This window comes from Citrus sinensis, chromosome 9, assembly GCF_022201045.2.
Source record: "Citrus sinensis cultivar Valencia sweet orange chromosome 9, DVS_A1.0, whole genome shotgun sequence".
Lineage (NCBI taxonomy): Eukaryota > Viridiplantae > Streptophyta > Magnoliopsida > Sapindales > Rutaceae > Citrus > Citrus sinensis.
The window spans coordinates 32134351-32153718 of NC_068564.1; the positions used below are offsets into that span (position 1 = coordinate 32134351).

Below are 19368 nucleotides of genomic sequence, written 5' to 3' on the forward strand. Positions count from 1 at the left end.
GAATACAAGGGGATTTCGTCTGATCAAGCATAATATGATTTTACAAAGTGTTTTATTAATTTGTTTTGCACTCTGATGTGACATTCATCATTAGATGAAGGCCAAATAATTTTATATATTATGAGATTCATATCCAATAGATGAGTTATAAATAATATTAAGACTCAAATTTTAAGATCCCTAATGTTATTGATAAATCACTAGGTCTAAAGAAAATTATCGACTCAATCACATACCATATCAAAAATCGCAATTACATAAAGAATTTTTTCAATAATTTTTTTCTTTTGAGAATAAGTTAAAATTAAGGACTAAATATTTAATGTTAAAATACAAATTAAGTATATTTGAGATTGCACCAACACAAATGGCTAGAAAATCGAACAAGGACATCTTAACCCAAGCAAGTTTAGTGGGTTCTTTTAGAAAAGACTTCGAAGGGGGCTCTATAAAATTCCCGAATCAACACAAAATTCCACCATCAAAAAGTGAGAGAGAGAAAGAGAGATTGAAACTCTGCTTTCAGAAGCTGAAATAATCACAATTATCTGAAGAAATTCGGTCAACAAGCTGATTCAAATTGGTAAAATTTAAAATAATATATATGTCCACTATACTTAATAAATACCATGATATGGCACTTCACAAAATACCCCACACTGAAAGGGTTCTATAATAAAACCCTAAACAATAACTAACCGGAGCAAAATTAATAACAAAAAGTTGACTGGCAGGACTTCCTCTTGGAATGCCGATAGCGCATACAAGAAACAAATTAAACTTTCTCGAATTCAACAGTTCAAACTCACTGAGTTGCTGCTGCAGTTGCAAGCAAATAAGATTAATGTACAAAATCTATGATGGATGCAACAAGAACCTAAGGCTATAATAATCAAGAACTGAAAAAATGTTTCTAATACAGTACATCGGAAAAAAGAAAGTAAAGGTTTGTTACCTTTAGCAGCAGCAGGTTCATCTTGAGGCTTCATGGCTGGGAAGAGAAGAACCTCCTGTCCTCCAAAAACATACAAGAGATGGTGAGTACTGATAATGAATGTCTCGTGGGCATGAATGCAGAGCGAGAGACAGAATCCACATACCTTGATATTTTGTGAGTCAGTAAGCAACATAGCCAGCCGATCGATGCCTAGACCCCAGCCAGCAGTCGGAGGCAACCCATACTCAAGAGCCATACAAAATGTCTCATCCAAAGCCATTGCTTCATCATCGCCTGATTCTCGATCCTAATATCCAAACCAGCATTAGACTTGAACAGATTACAAACAGGACATTTAAAACAGACTGAATTGCTCTGCTAAACATGTATAATACCTTCAGTTGCTCGGCAAATCGCTCCCGTTGTACAATAGGATCATTCAGCTCCGTATATGCATTGCAAACCTGCACAATACAAAGCAAAGGGTTTAAGGGGGAAAAGAGATAAAAAAATATTCTGAGAAAGAAAAAGATAAACGCTATAAATTTTAAAAAATGAGTAAACACACCTCATGCTTATTAATGAACAATTCAAAACGTTCAGTCAGGCCTGGTTTTGATCTGTGATATTTTGCCAGAGGACTCATTATCTCAGGTTGGTTAATGATGAAAGAAGGATTTACACACGTCTCTTCGAGAAAGTGCCCCACAAGCTGATATCACATAAAATTTAAATTAAGCTACAGCCTACAATAACATAAACACATCTTAAATGTACACTTTTGGATGTAAAGCATGGTGTGTGAATGTTGAACTGGATACACATGCACAGAATTTCAGGGGTGTGCACATGTAACATGTGAAGAATAACAAAAACTATAATAATAGTAATAGCAATTAAAGAGACCACAAAAAAATGGCCATCTATATTTCCCAACAAACACTTCCTATAGCACTACTCTTAACCACGGCCGAAATAATCTCAGCTATGAGTCTCACCATCTAGCTAGCCAAGTCAGAGACTCACATCCAGATAGAGGTGTAGGGTAGCACAAACCTCAAGTTTATAGCATAAGTACCACAGAGAGCACACAAACACCCCCCCCCAAAACAAAAAAAAAACTTAATAAATGTCTATAGATTAGGAAATAGACCGAACAGAGAAAGAAGATTTACTTTATCTAATAATCGAGCTGTTGTCTGAGGAGGGGGGCATTTGATATCAAACTTCACACATGCATCTGCTAAGTATTTGTTTGCTTCTACGCTGGCCAAGTCCTTTGGTATTTGGAGGTTTGCTATCTTCTCTAACTCCTCTATCATGTCTATCCTTCTGTAATATTCAAGTCAAAGGATAAATTATTCACAAAAGAGACCTGCCTAGATGATAAATCTTATACCATTTACACCAGTAAATAAAGTTTAAGGACCTGAAAGGGGGAGTGAAATCAATTTCAATTGGATCCTTATCAAGCCCATTGGAATGATATTTGATTTTATAGCTCCCTGTAATTTCCTTGATCATCCCTGTTTCATTTCAAGCACATAAATAAAAATCCAAAAATGCAGCAGTAAGAAAACAGTTTCCTGCAACACAAGATCCCCCCCTCTTACCGCTCAACATTTTCTCAGTAAGCTCCATCAGGTCATTGTAGTCTGCAAAAGCCATATAGAATTCGCAGGTGGTGAACTCAGGATTATGAGTCAGATCAATACCCTCGTTTCTAAATTGTTTTCCTATCTCATAAACTCGGTCCAGTCCACCAACTACCAGCTCCTTTAGATATAGCTCAGGTGCAATACGCATGTACAGCCTCATGTTCAGATCATTGTGATGGGTCACAAAAGGACGGGCAGCTGCTCCACCAGCGATCATGTTCATCATGGGTGTTTCGACCTGAAAATGAATACAATAGTAAAGAAAAAAATATATAATAAAGAAAAAAACACAATAAGCAGATGCATCAGCAATTCAGGACAAAATAAATCCTCACTAACCTCCAGGAAATCAAGATTGTCAAGGAATCTCCTAATATATGAAACAACCTTAGATCTGGTCTTGAATATCTGACGAACCTCCACATTCAACATCAAATCCAGATAACGTTGACGATATCGAGTTTCCTGTAAGGGAAGAATAACCAATTTAATCACATCCAAAAGACAAGTACAACAAAACATAAGCCAATATATACTTCACAAGCCTGGATACCAGTGTAGGCGAGCTTGTACGTGAAAAGCTCACACATATGCACAGAAGAACCATATGAAATTAACAAGAGAACTAAAACAGTGAAACTAGCTATCATTAACATATTGAGTATGAATAAATACCTGATCTTTTAGAATATATGTTTCAGGATTCCTGGTACTTCCAGGGACCCATGCATCAACTTTCTGCACAAAACAAACAAAGTGTTATCGAGAATAGATACCACCTTACAACAAATCTGTCACAACAAGCTTTATTCACCTTGACATTGGCATTATCCACACCAGGCTTCTGCCTAGGCATCATATGGAGACAATGGGATAAAACTACAAATGATTTTGGAAAGATGCTAAGTTCCCCTCTTTTAGTTTTTCCTGAATGGTAAAAAGGGCATATGAAAGTTACCCAGTGAAAAGTTTTCCAGTAAGATCAGAATAAAGGCAGCGCAGCATCAAGTACAGATGACTAAAAATGAATCATAAATATACTACCAATAAGAACAATACAATGCAAATAACTAAAGATTGTAATAACCCAAACCTGGAAACCCTGTGACGCCAACTATATCACCACGTTTCACACTAGCATGAAACTTAGAGAATTCCACTTCATCCATGTCTGATTTGCTGCAATCAGCAAATGATCGATTCATTTGTCTTTTCAATGAAATAAAGGAATAAATGGTCAAGAAATAAAAAGGGAAATAAGAACAGAAAAAAAAAGAAATAAATAAATCTTTACATGTTTAAGTAGGCCACACTAAGGAAATGAGAACAAGGAAATGGTGGGCAACATGTAAAAGCATACGAAAATAATAAGCAACACAAAAAGATTTATCGAGAAAGAATTAACATAAACAAGAACTATGGGACGTGCAACCTAGAAATAGGAAAGAGAAGAAAGGAAGAGAAACATCAAATAAGTTAAATAAGAATTGCAATATAGAAGCTTTAGAACTACGGAAAACGGATTTATTGATAAATGGATCAACTCAATAGAAAGAATTAACAAAAACAAGATCTCAATCCTATTAAGAAACATTATTTTCCATAAAATTTATACATACTCTAATAACTCCTGAAATGGAAAACAGTAAAGAAATAAAAAGCAAGCAAAAACAAGTTTCAACTACAGACAAAGTAGCAACGAACTGATACCTTGCATCAGCCATAACTTGTACTTTAGCACCCCCACCATGCAAATCATAAAAGAAAAGCTTTGATGAAGAAGATCGTTTGCTCATGATTCTTCCTAGCATTACAAAATCAAAACAACTTTTATTTTTCTAAAACATATATGCATATTGTTAGAAGATAACTACACTTCTAAAAGTCCTGTATCTTCATACCTGCCAATGATACTGAGATGTCCTCAAGATGATCCCCATTGCCTAAACCTCCATAGTTTGCTATATATTCAATGATGGACATTGACACAAAAAATTTATGGGGATATGGATTTTTTCCCTCTTTCTTCTGAATCTCCAAATACCTCTTCCTATTCTCAAGATATTGCTGCAGAACAAACAAAGCATAAACACAACAGTGTACAGTAGTATATCACAAAAATGCTCTGTAAGGACCCAAAACTAACGCAAGATTAACAAATGAAATAATACCGTTGGATCCATATCCTCATCATCAGCAGCCGGTTTCTGACTTTGGGGGCTTGCCTTGGTGGCAGCCTGGAATTTATAAACAGAGGCATTACTTACCGTAAAAGGATCACAAGATAATAAGATGTAAGAAGTTAATGAGCAATAAAGTATCATATTTATTATGATAGGAAGAAAATCACATATAATCATACTATATATTGTTTATCTCTTTTATTTCTTTGACTATTTTGTTTTTGACTCTCAGACATATCAACTCACATCAGTTTATACAAATAGCTTGTATATGTAGTAATGCTAAATCACATAAAAATTAAAACATACAATAAGTAATTCTTGAAGATTCCCATGATAAAGCTAACATTCTACATTATTAGGTGCAATATGAATAATAACATATTTACCATAGCACAAAGACTCCAAGAAGTGAAAGAAAAGACCAAAATGGCAAAATTACTTTGCAATTTTCACACACATTACACCAATATTAACCTAGTGTGTTGCCTTAAGCTGATTACATGCAGAGATAAATCCGAAAAAACATTTCATAACCGACCAAATTCCACCGAAACAGAATTTAGAAAACAAGACTTGAAATTTTATTTAAAAAAAAAAAACCCAACAAAAGTTTACCCTCTCAGCCTCTTTCTGCCGCTTCTCCTCTTCTTTACGTCGCCTTTCCTCCTCTTTCTGCTTCATTTTCAGTTCCTTCTTGCGTGCACTACACAAAGACATAATAAAGCATAATTCGAAAGAAGAAGCTAAACCCAGATGAGAAAATAGTAAACTAATAATAAAAATGATAACAAAGGGTTTATACTTTTTGCTGATGGTTTCTTCTCCAGCTGCGGGATCAGATGAAGATGAATCCACGGCTAAGTTCGAGACAGCTTTCGCTGTTTCGTCAACAGACCCTTCCATTTTGGTCCGTGTGAAGGAGAGGAAGGTTACAGTGAGGTGAGTTATTCAGAGAGAGGATTGAAAGCCGCCAGTCTGCGTGTAAGTAGGGTTTTGCTTTTCTGTGAGGGGTAATTTTTAAAAAGGGGTTATTTTTAAGGACCTCCCCTGAGGTTTAGTGTATTAACACTTAGAAAGAATGTATTGATATAATTACAGAAACCTCCCCTACCGTTAATTAATCGTTAAGTTGACTGTTAGTAGACCGTCAAAATTACTAAAATATCCTTCTCACCAAAATAATAAATTATTAAATGTAGTTTTGAGAATTTATGGGTAATAGGTTTGGCCGGCTGCTGCTTCCACCGATTAACCGGGTCTTCAACCACTGCTTTTGCTGCCTGCCATCTTCCTTGTCGCCGTCCTTTGGCTTGGCTTATACACTTTCAACGCCATCATGTCTTTCTTTCTACCTTGTTCCCTTCCTTTCTTTCTCCGCTGCCCAGCTCTATGCTTTTGAAACCAACCCGTGTCCTCCAGATGTTTACGGCTTCCTTTCTTATGTCTCTGACTATTTTTAATAATTGATCAGTTGGCTGCAAAGGATCTGAAAGTTGGTGCCTATCTAAAAGACAAATAGATGCGAGGCCAGTCAATTGTTCTTGCTTTCAGGAGATTTCACGGTCTTGCAGCCATAGCTAGATTTGGACTCTAACAAATTGTTTGAAAACCCAGTTCAACAAAGCAATTAACTGCGTCAGAATCAACAAATTGTTTGAAAACCCAGTTCAACAAAATGCCTATTGGTGGTGTGTTGGGCTTAAAGAGGTTCTGTTTGCAGTGAAGGACCATCAACGGACTTTGACAAGATGGCGGCAACGAGATCTCATGAGTTTGAATGTGGCTGCAAGTGTGGGATGAAAAAATCGTGGGTTTTTGTGGTTGTTGAGATGTTTATTGAGGTCGGGACTTCATGGGGGTTGGTTGAGGAGATAGACGGCGACGAAATGAAACCATCACTGATGGCAGAAATTACGACAGTGGTATGCGGCGTGACCAGCCGTGAGCTATGGTTTTGAGAGCTGTGTGTGGTTAAGTTTTGGGATGTCAAAGGTTGCTGCATGGTATCGGGATGGCTCAAGGGTGATAGCGGTTGGGTGACATCTGTAATGGCCAAAGGGGCTAGGTTGGTGTGTGGGCTGTTGTGAGACAAAAGCCATCTTTTGGGGTTAATGCGTGGTGGTAGATGCGGCTGATTCAGAGGCTTCCGTGACTGGGGTTGGTAGCCAGGGTGAATAGGGGACTCCGGCAGTGGCAAAGCACCGCTATTGGCTGCCGGTGGAGTCATGGCCAACTGGTTAAGTTCGGTCAACAGTGGGCTAGTCGGTCAAAATATCATTGATCTAGTAAAAATATATTTTGAATTTTAAATATGATTTTACACATTTACCCTTTTATACTGATGCCATACGTATTTTTATACTAATGACAGGGGAGGTTGCTGTAATTATATCAATACATTCTATCTAAGTGTTAATACACTAAACCTCAGGGGAGGTCTCTAAAAATAACCCTTTTTAAAAACCTCCTTGAGGTAAAATTCAATTTTCTCTCGACTAATAATTAATTTTGAAAAGACAATCTTATCCCTGATGACTGTACGATCCTTGTGAACCGAAAGCTGGAGTGTTTAATCAAATGGTTTAATGTTCTTCACTTCATTTATTTTCATTTCTTGGTTATCCTGTTCTTATTTATTTATTTGAAATCCCACATCAAAGATTGGATCACTAAGTACCAAGGTGCGCCACCCCAAGCCCCTTCCTGTTTTGCAGTATTCATAAAACAAAGTCTAAAAAGGATGTTAATGAAATCAAAGAGAATAGCCCAATTGAACTTTTCCCAACATAATCGCATTACACCAGGCACAACCAATCCTTTTCAGACCATCACTTTCAACAATTTCAACCAAAAAAAACAAAAAAAAAATCCCCCATAACTATAATCTCTTCAAACTCTTCTTCCTAGCATCTATTTTCTTTCTGTCAGCCTGGACTTTTGCCAGCCCAACTTCTTTCTTTTGTGTAGTGGCGGAAGCGGGTGTTGTAGCAGACCCGCCGATTCCTCTCTCCACTGTTGGAACAGCAGCGGATGGCTGATCCTGATTATTTCCTCCTCTAGTGGCTGTTGCGGAAGGAGCTAGTGGTTGCGCCAATGGCAATGGTATTGCACCACCAGATGGTGTGTTGTTCTTCTGGTCCATGTTGGTGATAGTCTGGTCAACATTCAGTGCCGTTGTTGATTCAGAAATAACTCCTGACTTGAAATTTGGTTTTGGCTTTGCATGAATCCCAGTGCAAATCCTGCAGAAAACTTACAATCTTCAGTGAACCGCGTAAAACGAGACTTACTTGAGTGGGTTGAGACGCTTCTCGAAGACTTTCTTGGCTTCGTCGATGTCTTTGGAATCTTCCAAACATCTGTTATGACACTCAAGGAAGAGCAGTTTGCTGCCAAAGTTGCTATAAGGAAAAAAGACGACGCAAAGATAGCTTCGTATTTGAAATCAAGAAAAAGATTGGCCAAAGAGATGCTTAAGCTTGTCAGTGCAATTCGGTGTATCGGCCAATACCAGGTACCGCCACCAATGCTGGCGTCCGTTATAGATTCTGAGTTAGCCGGTGTCGTCACTGATGCTGTTCGAGTGAAATTTCTCCATCATCATCTGATTCTAGTACGCGATCAAGTGGCAGTCTTTTCTTTCTCAACGCCAAAAGGTGAAAAAAAAAATATTACAACCCATTACAGGCCAGCTAAGATTTTCGCGCCAAGGATCTTACTGTAACTAGGGATAATATTGTCTTTTTAAAATTAACTACCAGTCAAAAGAAAATTTTACTAACGACATAGGGTTATTTATAAATAAAATAATTTTGACCATCTACTTGCAACAACCTCAAACCTTAAGGGAGGTTTTTTAAAATTACACTTTCTGTGAGTGATGAGTTTATGCCGTTTTTTTTCTTTTATTAAATACGGCGCCCACTGCAAAATCTTTGAACACCCACACCCAGCTCCATTTTGCAAATAACGATATTTCTGGGGGTTATTACAATAATAGCCAACCTTCTAGCTTAAGCTTAACGCAAAAGTTATTTGCTGTACAAGTTTGTTGACCACCTAATTTTGTTGAAATATTCTCGCACAGCGTCTACCACAATCACTCGTCAAGGCATTAGGCAAGACCTTCTAGTATTAGTATTATTAACTTGATGGCAACTCAATTATTTCTCCACTCATATGATGTGAATGAAGTTCCAAATTGCAGAGTTCTTGTGCCAAGTGCTCTTTAAACTAGCATCCGCCGGCAATGGTGAATAATTGAATATGATAACTAATCAGAAGTATATATATTCTCAAACACCCGTAACATATATATGAAATCCAATTTTGGCCACAGATCATAATAATTTTATAATAGTTACTAAATGGCAGTTAGAATCTCATGATTTTCCCAACCGGGCTTATTTGAATTTCATGGTCAAGTATCGATAGCAGAAATGGAGATGATACAAGTTTGATCATGTCTCAGTTCTCATGTTTTCTCTTGGGATGAAACAGAGAATTCTAACTAATAAATGGGTAACCATTAGGGCCATTTCTCTGTGTCCTATTCTTCAATGCTCATCTTACAAATGGTATGAGCAAATACTCTGCGTAAAAGAGCTGCAAGAAGAAAAAACAAGCCATCTTAGATTCAACTGTGCGCGTGTATTCAACTTCAAATGTGAGAGAGATACAGACAAGGCTGTTGAGGGTTCAAAATGATATTAAGAAAGCAAAGAAAAATAATAGTTTCTCCAGCACACTGACATGCTAGATTGACACTGTTGGCCATTCCGAAGACCAAAAATGTGTGGCTAAGATAGATGGTTACCTTCCAGATGAACATATAACAGGAAGTTATTGCCGTTTTACTCCCTATATCAACTGATTTTGCGCGGTTCCATAGTATTAAGGCCAGAATACTATGACCCAAAACCTGAACAACAACACAGAGACAGCAAATCATGCCATAGCGCTTGTGGACTACTTACAAAACATGATGGAGTGAGCGTTTTTTAGCCCCATCATAGGGGTCGTTGCATTTACTTTTTTAATAATAACATAGGAATTTTAAAAGTCCTTATCTTTCCTTAAAAACAGAAGTAACTAAATATCTATCTAGCAAGTTAGTGTATGCCAAAATCTAAGGAGGAGCAAAACATGTTGGCTAAGATAACATTGTGAGTGAAAAACCTCTGCTGCTTATGGATGAAATGATATCATAATATCAAACTAAGTGAGTGAAATCTCACTGCCTATGAGGTAACAACACAAAATACACAGCGCGTAAATTGTATAGGCAAAAAAAGCTATCATTCAATGGAATAAAATTTAATGGACAGCAACTAATATGATCCAGAGTAAAACTAAAATATACTGTGATAAGTTTGCTCCAGGCAAAGGGAGACGTTGCTCCAACTAAAATTGCAACAGTATAAGCTACTTCCAGTAGAGAAATACAAGTCCAGAACACCTGCCAAGGTCAGTTAGGCAGAAAAGAATAATCAGGTAAAAGAAAGAATAACCTGTGGGACACTTGCATTCAGAAGATGAGTGAACTGAACTAACCCGCTTTTGACCCAAACGTACAGTAAAAGTTCGGATCCCAAATGTTTTGTCTCCTTCAAGATCAGGTACATCCTGTATAAAATCCATTTTGAGCCAAAAAAAAAAAATGCTGGGTCAAAAAAATTGTAGAAATTATCTTTCTGAACAATTTCAAGAAAAAGAAAAATTACCACAATATTTAAATTAATTTGACCTACATTTTCCCATATTAAAACATCACATACCTTAAATAATGCTATAACTACTGAAAAGAAGCTCATGAATGCTGTCGCAAAGATTAGAGGCTTTGAAAATACTGCTGGTCTTCTGTACACATGAGTCTGGAAATTGCCACTACATCAGTATCCAGGCACTCAAGGTATCAGACAATCCAAAAGGAATAACTCCAAGATTGACAGACATGCTAGTTGGATAATATTTGGGTCCCAGCCATCCATATCAAGTTAATTAATTTTTGAGGTCCCTGTTCGAGTTCTCAAACGCTTACATTGGAACAAGTCATCCACTGAGACCAACCCTGTTTCTGCATATTCTAATATGTGTGAGCCAGACACGCTGCAATTTTCTTTTTAAGTTTGTCTGTTTGACATCATTAACTATATCAGCTTTGTTATAGAGACATCCTGATTTGTCTCAGAAAAAAGGTCTATGAGCCATGTGGTCATACTGTGAGAGAGAGAGAGAGAGATGAGAGGCAGGATAATAACGACCTGCATGTGAAGATAGAAGGCAAGTTGGACAACCACTGCTCGAACTGCTAGGATGCACATCGCCGCAGCCACTGCAAACCTTTTCCATCTCAGTAGTGGCAACTGAAATAGCACGGAGTTTCAAAGACCATTAACTCTTGTAACCAACTCTGTAAGCTATCATCATGTATAACATGACACTAATTTTGAAGATGCTTAACTGTTAACTGCGATAATTGAAAGTTCCAAAAGACCGTCAAGTGATAAAACCATCTATCAGTATATTTAACCATCATATTTGGTTTTCTATGCATCTATCATGCAGAATTTAGGTAGGAACAAAACCCTCTGCCTAGCCTTCAGAGAAATCTACGTGTACCATCTGATATCATTCACCTAATAAGCACAAGTTGATGAGTAAAATACATCGACAATCATTCCCCTATTAACAGCTGCCTAGACTCTGTTTGAGTTATATAGAGACCAACCATTGGTGAATAGAAGGTACAATAGAGCAAAATCGATAGATGCTCTGATATGTTATGTTATGAACTTTGCATGTCTGTCACTAGTTTCTCTCCAATCAGCCTGTTTCGGGTCTATTTTTGCATATAAAATCCCTGTCTGGCATACTGGTGACTTTGCAATATATTATGCAGAGACATGTTTTGACACATACCTTGGATAATTTTTTTATTTTCTTATTTTCCTAAACCATTTTTTTCTTTTGATAAGTTCAAAACATATGTTTCATAAACAAACTTGCACTATGAAGATAGTAAGTGTTTTCCGTGTGCAAAAGACTGCGACCTTTTTATGCTTACGTTATTCAACAGGAAACATTTCAGCCATAGTTTTTAGAAGAATGAACTCAGGTACTCATAATTCAAAACATTAGAACTTCTTAAACCCCCAATCTCAGCAATCATCTAATACTGGCATGCATGTTCAACTCTGTCAAGCTCAATAAAAACTCACTCCCCAATAGTCCTTGATCTTAAAGTAGAAGCAATGTTTCTCCATTCGATTTTTCCAAGGGAATATAAGCAATCAATTGAACCCTCAAAAATATATGACGTGGGAAAAATTGATTGAGATACCAACACCGCATTTGATATTTGCATGAGAGTTCCAGCATAGTGTTTCATGGTCAACAGTAACACAGTACCAAGCCCAAAGGTCCAGTTTCCCTCAGTGACTGAGAAGAATATTGTTAACTTTTGCAACAGGAATTTACATATATGTTTTCAATACATCACTTTTAAATATCAAATTATGAAATTCAAAGAAGAAAAGGAATAACATGAATAACAATTATCTCAAAAGAGCCCTTTTCCTTTTCTAGTTTGTAAGTTTCTCACCTTCAAAATTAGTGAAGCTGAAGAAATGAGAAATCTGCCTAATCTCATGAGCTTGACACTTTACTGAGAGATCTAAAAAGGTTTCATCACCGAAATATCAATAATCAAGCCTCTAGAACCTTGCAAACAATCCTATTGTACTTCCACTTTAATAGATAGTATTTTCAGTAACTAATTACACAAGAGTGGAAATATTATTTGGGATGTTCCAGATCAAGCACTGAAAACAAATATGGAGTGGGCATTATATCTAAGATCCTTGCAGATTACTTTGGAGGCATGAAGCAATGCATTGCAACATTAAGTTCAAAAGCAATTTATACATATAGAGCATTATGAGTAACACATGCTCCTTTTAGGAGTTTCAGAATGATTTGTATGCTCATAAAACCAACTAACATAGTTCTCCTTTTAACATTTATTGCGAGAGATATTGGAAGCATGACAAAAATCATAAGAGCAGGATCAAGCATTGACCAATTGTATATAGACTGCACTGTAACACATAACGAGTTATGCTTTCCACAGCTAGTTGAGGAATGTAAAGAACTCAAATGTGAATAAAGCAATACCAACTCACATTGATTGAATACGCAGTTCCAAGCACAAAACTAGTAAAAAGAGCCCAAAATAATGGCCATGAACCAACAATCCACCCAAGCCAAAAGCTCTGTAAGTGAAGAGAGGAAATGATTAGAACACTAAAGAATCCAGATGCACTGCTTGAACATCCGATAAAAATAAAAATGCTAAACAGGACAAGATGTATTGTTTCTTTAATGGTAAGCTTAGTAAGCAAGTGATAGCAACATTAGGTAAATTTCCTTCTGCTGCTTGCATACTAGAATTATATCACTACATAAAAGTGCTGCAATATTCATTCATGTTTAAATTCAAGTTGATAATGTGAACTCTCCACTGATACCATGATGGAAAACGATGCAACAATTAGCACACCAGTCTTGAAGGAATATTCCCCTGATGCTAATGGAAGATATGGCTTGTTAACCTGCAATGAAACATCGTTCATTTATCATTAGATTATCCAGATACAATTATCTTGAACCCTTTACAAGGTAAAGAAAGTCAAAAGGAGCTCTTAAGAACAACTCAACACAAACAACTTCATTTCCGATGTCCCAACTACAAGCCAAAAGAGTATACTAGGAAGAATAGAGAATAGGTGGAACACCTAGATTGTTTGGTTGGTTCAATACAGGGTCAGATGAGATATTCAGAGAAATGATTCAACAAACAGATCCTCCCAGCAGTTGCATATATACCCTATCAGCTGCTAGTGCAATAACTTTCAGGTCTAAAAGGAGGCAGTCTGAAATTACATTTTCCTCGCAAAAAGATTCTTAAGATACTATGGAAAGGTTTATCCTTAGTAATACCTTGTCTATCTCAATGTCAGACAACTGATTTAGACCAACAATATAGATATTCATCATGAGTGCAGCTGCAATGGCCTGAAAAAGAAAGCAATTAATGTTTACAAATTGCATTTATCCAGTGCAACACAAAGCTCTTCAAATGATCAAAGATGCTTGGTGTATTACCTCCAAAACTCCTGTGAAGAATAGTGGAGAAATATCTGACACCTTTTCAACTGCAAGGAGAGCAACTGACACAATACTCAATGCCTGTTGAGAAAAAAGTAAGGTTAGCTTTAACTTTGTCCTTTCCCTATAGAAACCAAAAACACAAAAGCAAGAAGAACCAGTATAAGTCGGATTTGTGGATAAATACAAGTGGAATCTTGGAGATCAACCAATCACCCTTAACTCTAGTGAATCTATATCATTAAACAAAAACTTAACTGTGCCTATAACTGTGTGAGGCCTTGAAAACCTGTAAAAGGCATCTAATGCATTTATAACAGAGTTCAAAGGGCTCTTGGGTTTGTAATCGTCAGGCTGATTAGACTGCAGTGGGTGACCAGAGGCTGCATTTGCCAGATGCTTAATCTTTATTTTCTGATGGTATATGGATCTATCCTTTGCACCTCTAATGTGATGCTTCAAATGATACCGCTCTAATTTCACAACAGTAGTCCTATCTATGATATTCCATACTTTGCACCTTGAAACTTGGAGTCCTTTATAAAAACCTGTTATTTGAAGGACTAGAATTGAATCAGATACTAAGGATAAAGGGAGTGAAGAAAGAAATCATTTAATCCAATTCAATGTTAAATATAACAAGAAAATTTCATATTACATGCTTATATATGCATTTCTAGTAACAAACTGATGCTCAACTATTGCAGCAAGGAACTAGGATTAGCATGTTAGAGATTTTATTGAATAATTAACATCAAATATTATGGAACAGTTACTTGAATGTGACAGAAACAGTTTACCCATACAATTAAACTAAAGATTGATGAAATAATGAATAATCACGTGTGGGAAGCAACTTCAATCTTTTGGATGCATTGGTCTTATGTAGTTATGTTACTTATCACATATCTTAATGGCTTTGTAAGACTAGAAATGGGCCAGCTAGGATTGATATAATAAACATGTCCGCCAAATTAGCAAAGATGAAATGGGGTTATTGAGATTGATTGCAATCAACCTGCAAGCCCCAACAAAGTAGCACTTGGTAAATAAGCTTTCAGCTAATGAGCTGCACAGTTTTAGTTATCAGTTTTTCCAATGTTTAATTTGAGCTAATATACTAATTTATTGACAGCCAGAGTAGTTGGTAGTCGAATCTTAAAGCAGAACCTTAAGGGGTTAAGTCTCTGTACCACAAGTTTGACATTGGTAAATAATTGAATATGCTTATTACCCAACTTTTGGCATCATGAATATCATAATGACACTTTTGGGAAATGAAAAATAATCCAAACTTCAATTCCTTCTACGAAATTTTCCAAAGTACAGACTTCAACACAGAATTCTGCAATTATCTTTAATGTCCATGCAACTAATATTAGATGGTGAGAAGTGAAAAACTTACTTGGAAAATGACCTGCCATTAAATCTTTATTCCTCCAACAACTACTACCTTCGTAAATTTTGCCATGCATGAGGTGAAACATATAAAAATGTACATGAGCATTAATTTAACACTTTCCGAAGAACAGACCACACCCAAAAACCAGAAAGAATAAGACTTGAAATTGTACCCTATGGCACAAGATAAAATCTAAATGGTAGATATTTGAGACTGTCATGCTACTGCTTACTTTTAGCACATTTTGTTTTGCAGGTAATGTAATAGGCCCAACACCGTGATCCCAAAAAAGAAAATAAAACTCTAAATTACTCCCCTAAGCTTGTAAAATTTTTTTCATGATTTCATATATTGATTTCTGCAACATTTAAATAAAATTAAAAAAAATCTCATATTTCCTGCGTTGACTTGTAGCCAACATAAACTAACCAAGATGTTCAATAAACAAATTTTTTTTTTTAAAAAAAAAAATCCAGATAACAAGAGTCAAAATGAAGGTAAAAAAAACTAATCTTACCAGAGGAAACTAAAGCAGAACTGGGAGAGAACCCAACAAGCAAAGACTCCATTAGATTAATACGTGCCCTCTGCGTCAGCAAATAAGGAACACTTTGGTACGGTTCATGAACTGAAAGCTGAAAACTTTTGGGCTCCAATTTAACCTCTCTCTATACAAAGTTAGAAAAAAAGCTGCATTTTAATTGGAATAAACATTTTAAATCAAATTTGAAGTGGTATTTGAAGCTGCAAATGAGTCTACAGGGAGCCATTGGCCTGTAGTGGTGGCCCTGGGGAGCGCCCGTTGACCCACTAGAGTTACGTGTAACGGTGTACGCTTCGGATTCGCGATGTTAACTTTTTGTTGCTGTTCGGATCTATACTCACTTGGATCCTTGACGGGCATCCACGTCATTTCAAAATCTCTTTGCTTTCTAGTTTTTAATTTATCAAATTTTATATTTATTTATTTTTTAAATTAAATAAAACTATTTAAAAATCACTGACTCAAGTATTTTTTAGGGTGCACTTCACCAATAGTTAATGAATAACATAAATAAATAAAAAATTATTTATCACTACCATTAATTAAGTGTCCAACAAGAATTCAATTTAACATTGAATTTTAATTCCATACGTTAGTTGATTAAAAAACTCTTTAGTCAAGGGATATGCACTTTGTAATGTCCAGACGTCATTCGATCATTCGCAGTAGCAATAAATACGGATTTGTCGTATTATTTTACAATTAAAATATCAATAAGATTCTATCAAGATCAGAGTCAATTTCAATTCGCACTCAAAATTAAGTGGAGTACTCTCATCCAATTAAACGTCATAGAAGCAAATTATGGACAGTCATAGTAATTAGCAAATCCCTAATGATATTTTGGAAAGAGTTTTCTTGCTTACAGTGGTGCTTGGCACTTTGGTAGCCGTCCGTTATAAATACAAATGAGTAGTTACAAACATTAACAATTAAATAATAACAGGTACTTGCTGACAGTTGGCCGTGGGCACCCAACCATGCACTTTTGTTTTTTTTGAAAAAGATTTCTCTTATAACTTTAGCACAATTTCGTAGATTTGGCGGACGAGCAAAATGACAAAATAGGAACAACTAGACCCTTTTTTTTTTTTTTTTTTTTTTTAAGGAAAGTAAACCTTTCATTCCATCACAACACATCAATTACAGATTGCACCTCTGGTATAGGTTTTAGCGAGACAGGAGGTGTATTTTTTCTTAATGCAAACTTTGCTAGGGAGTGGGCATTAGCATTACAGTTTCTACACACATGCTGGACTGCAACTTTTTGAAAGTATTTCATCTGATTTCGAATTCCTGAGATAGTCCAAAAGATTTCTGTTCTGTTACCATTTGTGTTGTTAATTAGTTCGGCCACCTCCAAGCAATCTGTCTCTATGATCACCGAATGTAATGCTGCTTCTCTAGCGACTTTGATACTCCACTGAACTGCTTCAGCTTCAGCCCAGCTAACATTACCTGTTAATTGAACTTGATTAATTCCAGCAGCTACAGTATTGCTCCTGGAGTCTTTTATCACAACTCCAAACGCAGCCCTTTGGTCCCTCATGCTAACAACTGCATCTACATTGATTTTGAAGATGTTTTCTGGAGGAGGAGTCCACTTTTGATCCCAACCATGCACTTAAGGACGGTCAAATGGTCCGACCTGGCCCTTTTTTCGATTGACTCGATCATAATTTTTAAGGCTTTGGCTAAAATTTAAATTTAAATGCACTGAGGATATGAGTAAAAATTTAGATTGCGTCTCCATATAATTAATCTAGATTAGTGCCAATGTAACTCTAGTGATAAATCTACGTAGAGTTGTTATTGTAACATATTCCATATTTAAGGGAAAAAAAAGGGTGCTAAAATACTCCCGGTTATAGAAGCAAGACAAAAGTTATCATTGTAATGGAGCAGCACATGACTCGGCTAAAATGGCTTTAAAAGTTAATGATTATGTCCAGCGGGTGGGCACATGCCCGCCCCACTTGTTGTATCTTTTTTCTTAATTTAATGAAAGTATGCTTTCTTTTCAAAAAAAAAACTGGAGAGTCCTGGATGCCCTTGAAATTGAAACTTCTCGTTAAGAACGCAAATTGTGATTTTAAAGTGTTTGAAAGGACTAACTGGAAATGTTGGCCCATTCATTGCGGACCATTACTATCATATTTGCTCCAAAATAATTATGCAAATTCCATCAATTTTTTAAACTTAACAAATACTCAAGTTGCCACTTAGGATTTAATCTACTAGTGAACTACTACTCTCAAAATTAAAAAAAGATTAGTTAATTTATAAGTCTTTCTCCCTTGCGAAATGTGAGTGGAGTAAAGACATCTCTCGTCTGTGAGGGTCATATGTCTAAGCATATATTTCATAAAATTAATGTAATAATGTAAGTCCTAATTATATATCTGATTATAAATATCAATATCATGTATGCTCTATTAACAATTATAAATATGTGTAATACAGTAATTTGATGTGTAATCAGTATTAAAAAAAATACTCAACTTCGCTCAATTCCCCCATAGAACATGCATTACAGCGCATCAAAAGTTAACTAAATTCTTAATTTTATTCTATAATTCCATGCACGTCATTCACGAAACGCCAGTGGTTCTGCTTCTAAATTATAAAATACAATGAAAAATCAAATATAAATATAATATTAAGTTGTCAGGTCTCGGCCCAAAACCCTTCACGAGTTTTATTTCAGTTGGTCCGATCCGATTCGATCCGCTTGGCACATAAATAATTAAATAATTAAATATTAAATGAAATATACTACGTAAAATAATAATAATAACAGTAATAATATCTCCAAAAGCTTCTATAAATTTTACTTTTTAAATATTTATTTGCTTACCTATTTGGTAAATAAAAGAGTGAAAAAATATGTTATTTCCAAAAGACTCTTTAAATATAAATGAGTTAATATTATTTTAACTAAAATAACAATTTTTTTTAAAGTAAAAGTCAATAGTAATTAAAGTACCGCTTTCTTTTTCTCTAATAAAAAATAATAAAATATAAATTGAAGAGAGGGAAAGTAATTTTTTAAATTTGAAGAGAAAATGTCATTTCTTATTTAAAAAATTTTAATTGAAGTATTTTTTGAAACCTTAAATGCTGACGTGACTTTTTAAATAAGTAATAAAATTTTATTTGAAGAGTTTTTGGTGACGTTCTAATAATAATAATAATAATAATAATAATAGGAGGAGATAACGATGTAATTTTTTCTTTTTATTTACAAAATAGTGTTGTTTGAATGATTGTCTTATTTATTCAAATGATTTATTTTATTAATTCCATTAAAATTGTTATTTCGTATCCTCTATAGAACAAGAAATAAAATTTATAAAAACAACCTACGGAATCCCAAGATTTTTATTTAGGCCTACGTGGATGTATCATGCATGATTTATCCCTTAGGGACTTGAAAACCAGTATCATGGTGTGAACTTTGAGGTACATGTAGA

The 19368-nt window shown here is 35.5% G+C and overlaps 2 protein-coding genes across 11 annotated transcripts; both read right to left on the reverse strand.

The window, feature by feature from the left end:
* Positions 1-489: 489 nt before the first annotated feature.
* On the reverse strand, positions 490-5766 carry LOC102615402 (lysine--tRNA ligase, cytoplasmic). 6 transcript variants are annotated; one of them, XM_025097547.2, is made up of 17 exons: positions 5584-5766; positions 5397-5484; positions 4767-4832; positions 4497-4662; positions 4306-4399; positions 3689-3774; positions 3410-3522; positions 3271-3333; positions 2935-3060; positions 2551-2833; positions 2367-2463; positions 2113-2269; positions 1506-1649; positions 1333-1401; positions 1101-1244; positions 956-1007; positions 490-816 (listed from the first exon to the last, which is right to left on the reverse strand). In XM_025097547.2, exons 1-17 carry the CDS (start codon positions 5682-5684, stop codon positions 806-808), a joined length of 1860 nt encoding a protein of 619 aa, XP_024953315.1. In that variant the 5' UTR covers positions 5685-5766; the 3' UTR covers positions 490-805. The 6 variants fall into 6 exon arrangements, with proteins under 6 accessions (XP_024953315.1, XP_024953314.1, XP_024953313.1 ...); XM_025097546.2 differs by having other exon boundaries at positions 490-819; XM_025097545.2 differs by having other exon boundaries at positions 490-828.
* A 3305-nt stretch (positions 5767-9071) lies between these two features.
* Positions 9072-16175, reverse strand: LOC102614532 (homogentisate phytyltransferase 1, chloroplastic). 5 transcript variants are annotated; one of them, XM_052434250.1, is made up of 13 exons: positions 15869-16171; positions 15355-15402; positions 14208-14512; positions 13947-14030; positions 13782-13856; positions 13310-13393; positions 12965-13054; positions 11045-11146; positions 10559-10654; positions 10335-10406; positions 10144-10239; positions 9598-9702; positions 9072-9386 (listed from the first exon to the last, which is right to left on the reverse strand). In XM_052434250.1, the coding sequence occupies exons 1-13, from the start codon at positions 15918-15920 to the stop codon at positions 9345-9347; spliced, it is 1251 nt and encodes a 416-aa protein (XP_052290210.1). In that variant the 5' UTR covers positions 15921-16171; the 3' UTR covers positions 9072-9344. The 5 variants fall into 5 exon arrangements, with proteins under 5 accessions (XP_052290210.1, XP_006474203.1, XP_052290211.1 ...); XM_006474140.4 differs by having other exon boundaries at positions 14208-14497; positions 15869-16168; XM_052434251.1 differs by lacking the exon at positions 10144-10239 and having other exon boundaries at positions 15869-16175.
* Positions 16176-19368: the final 3193 nt, after the last annotated feature.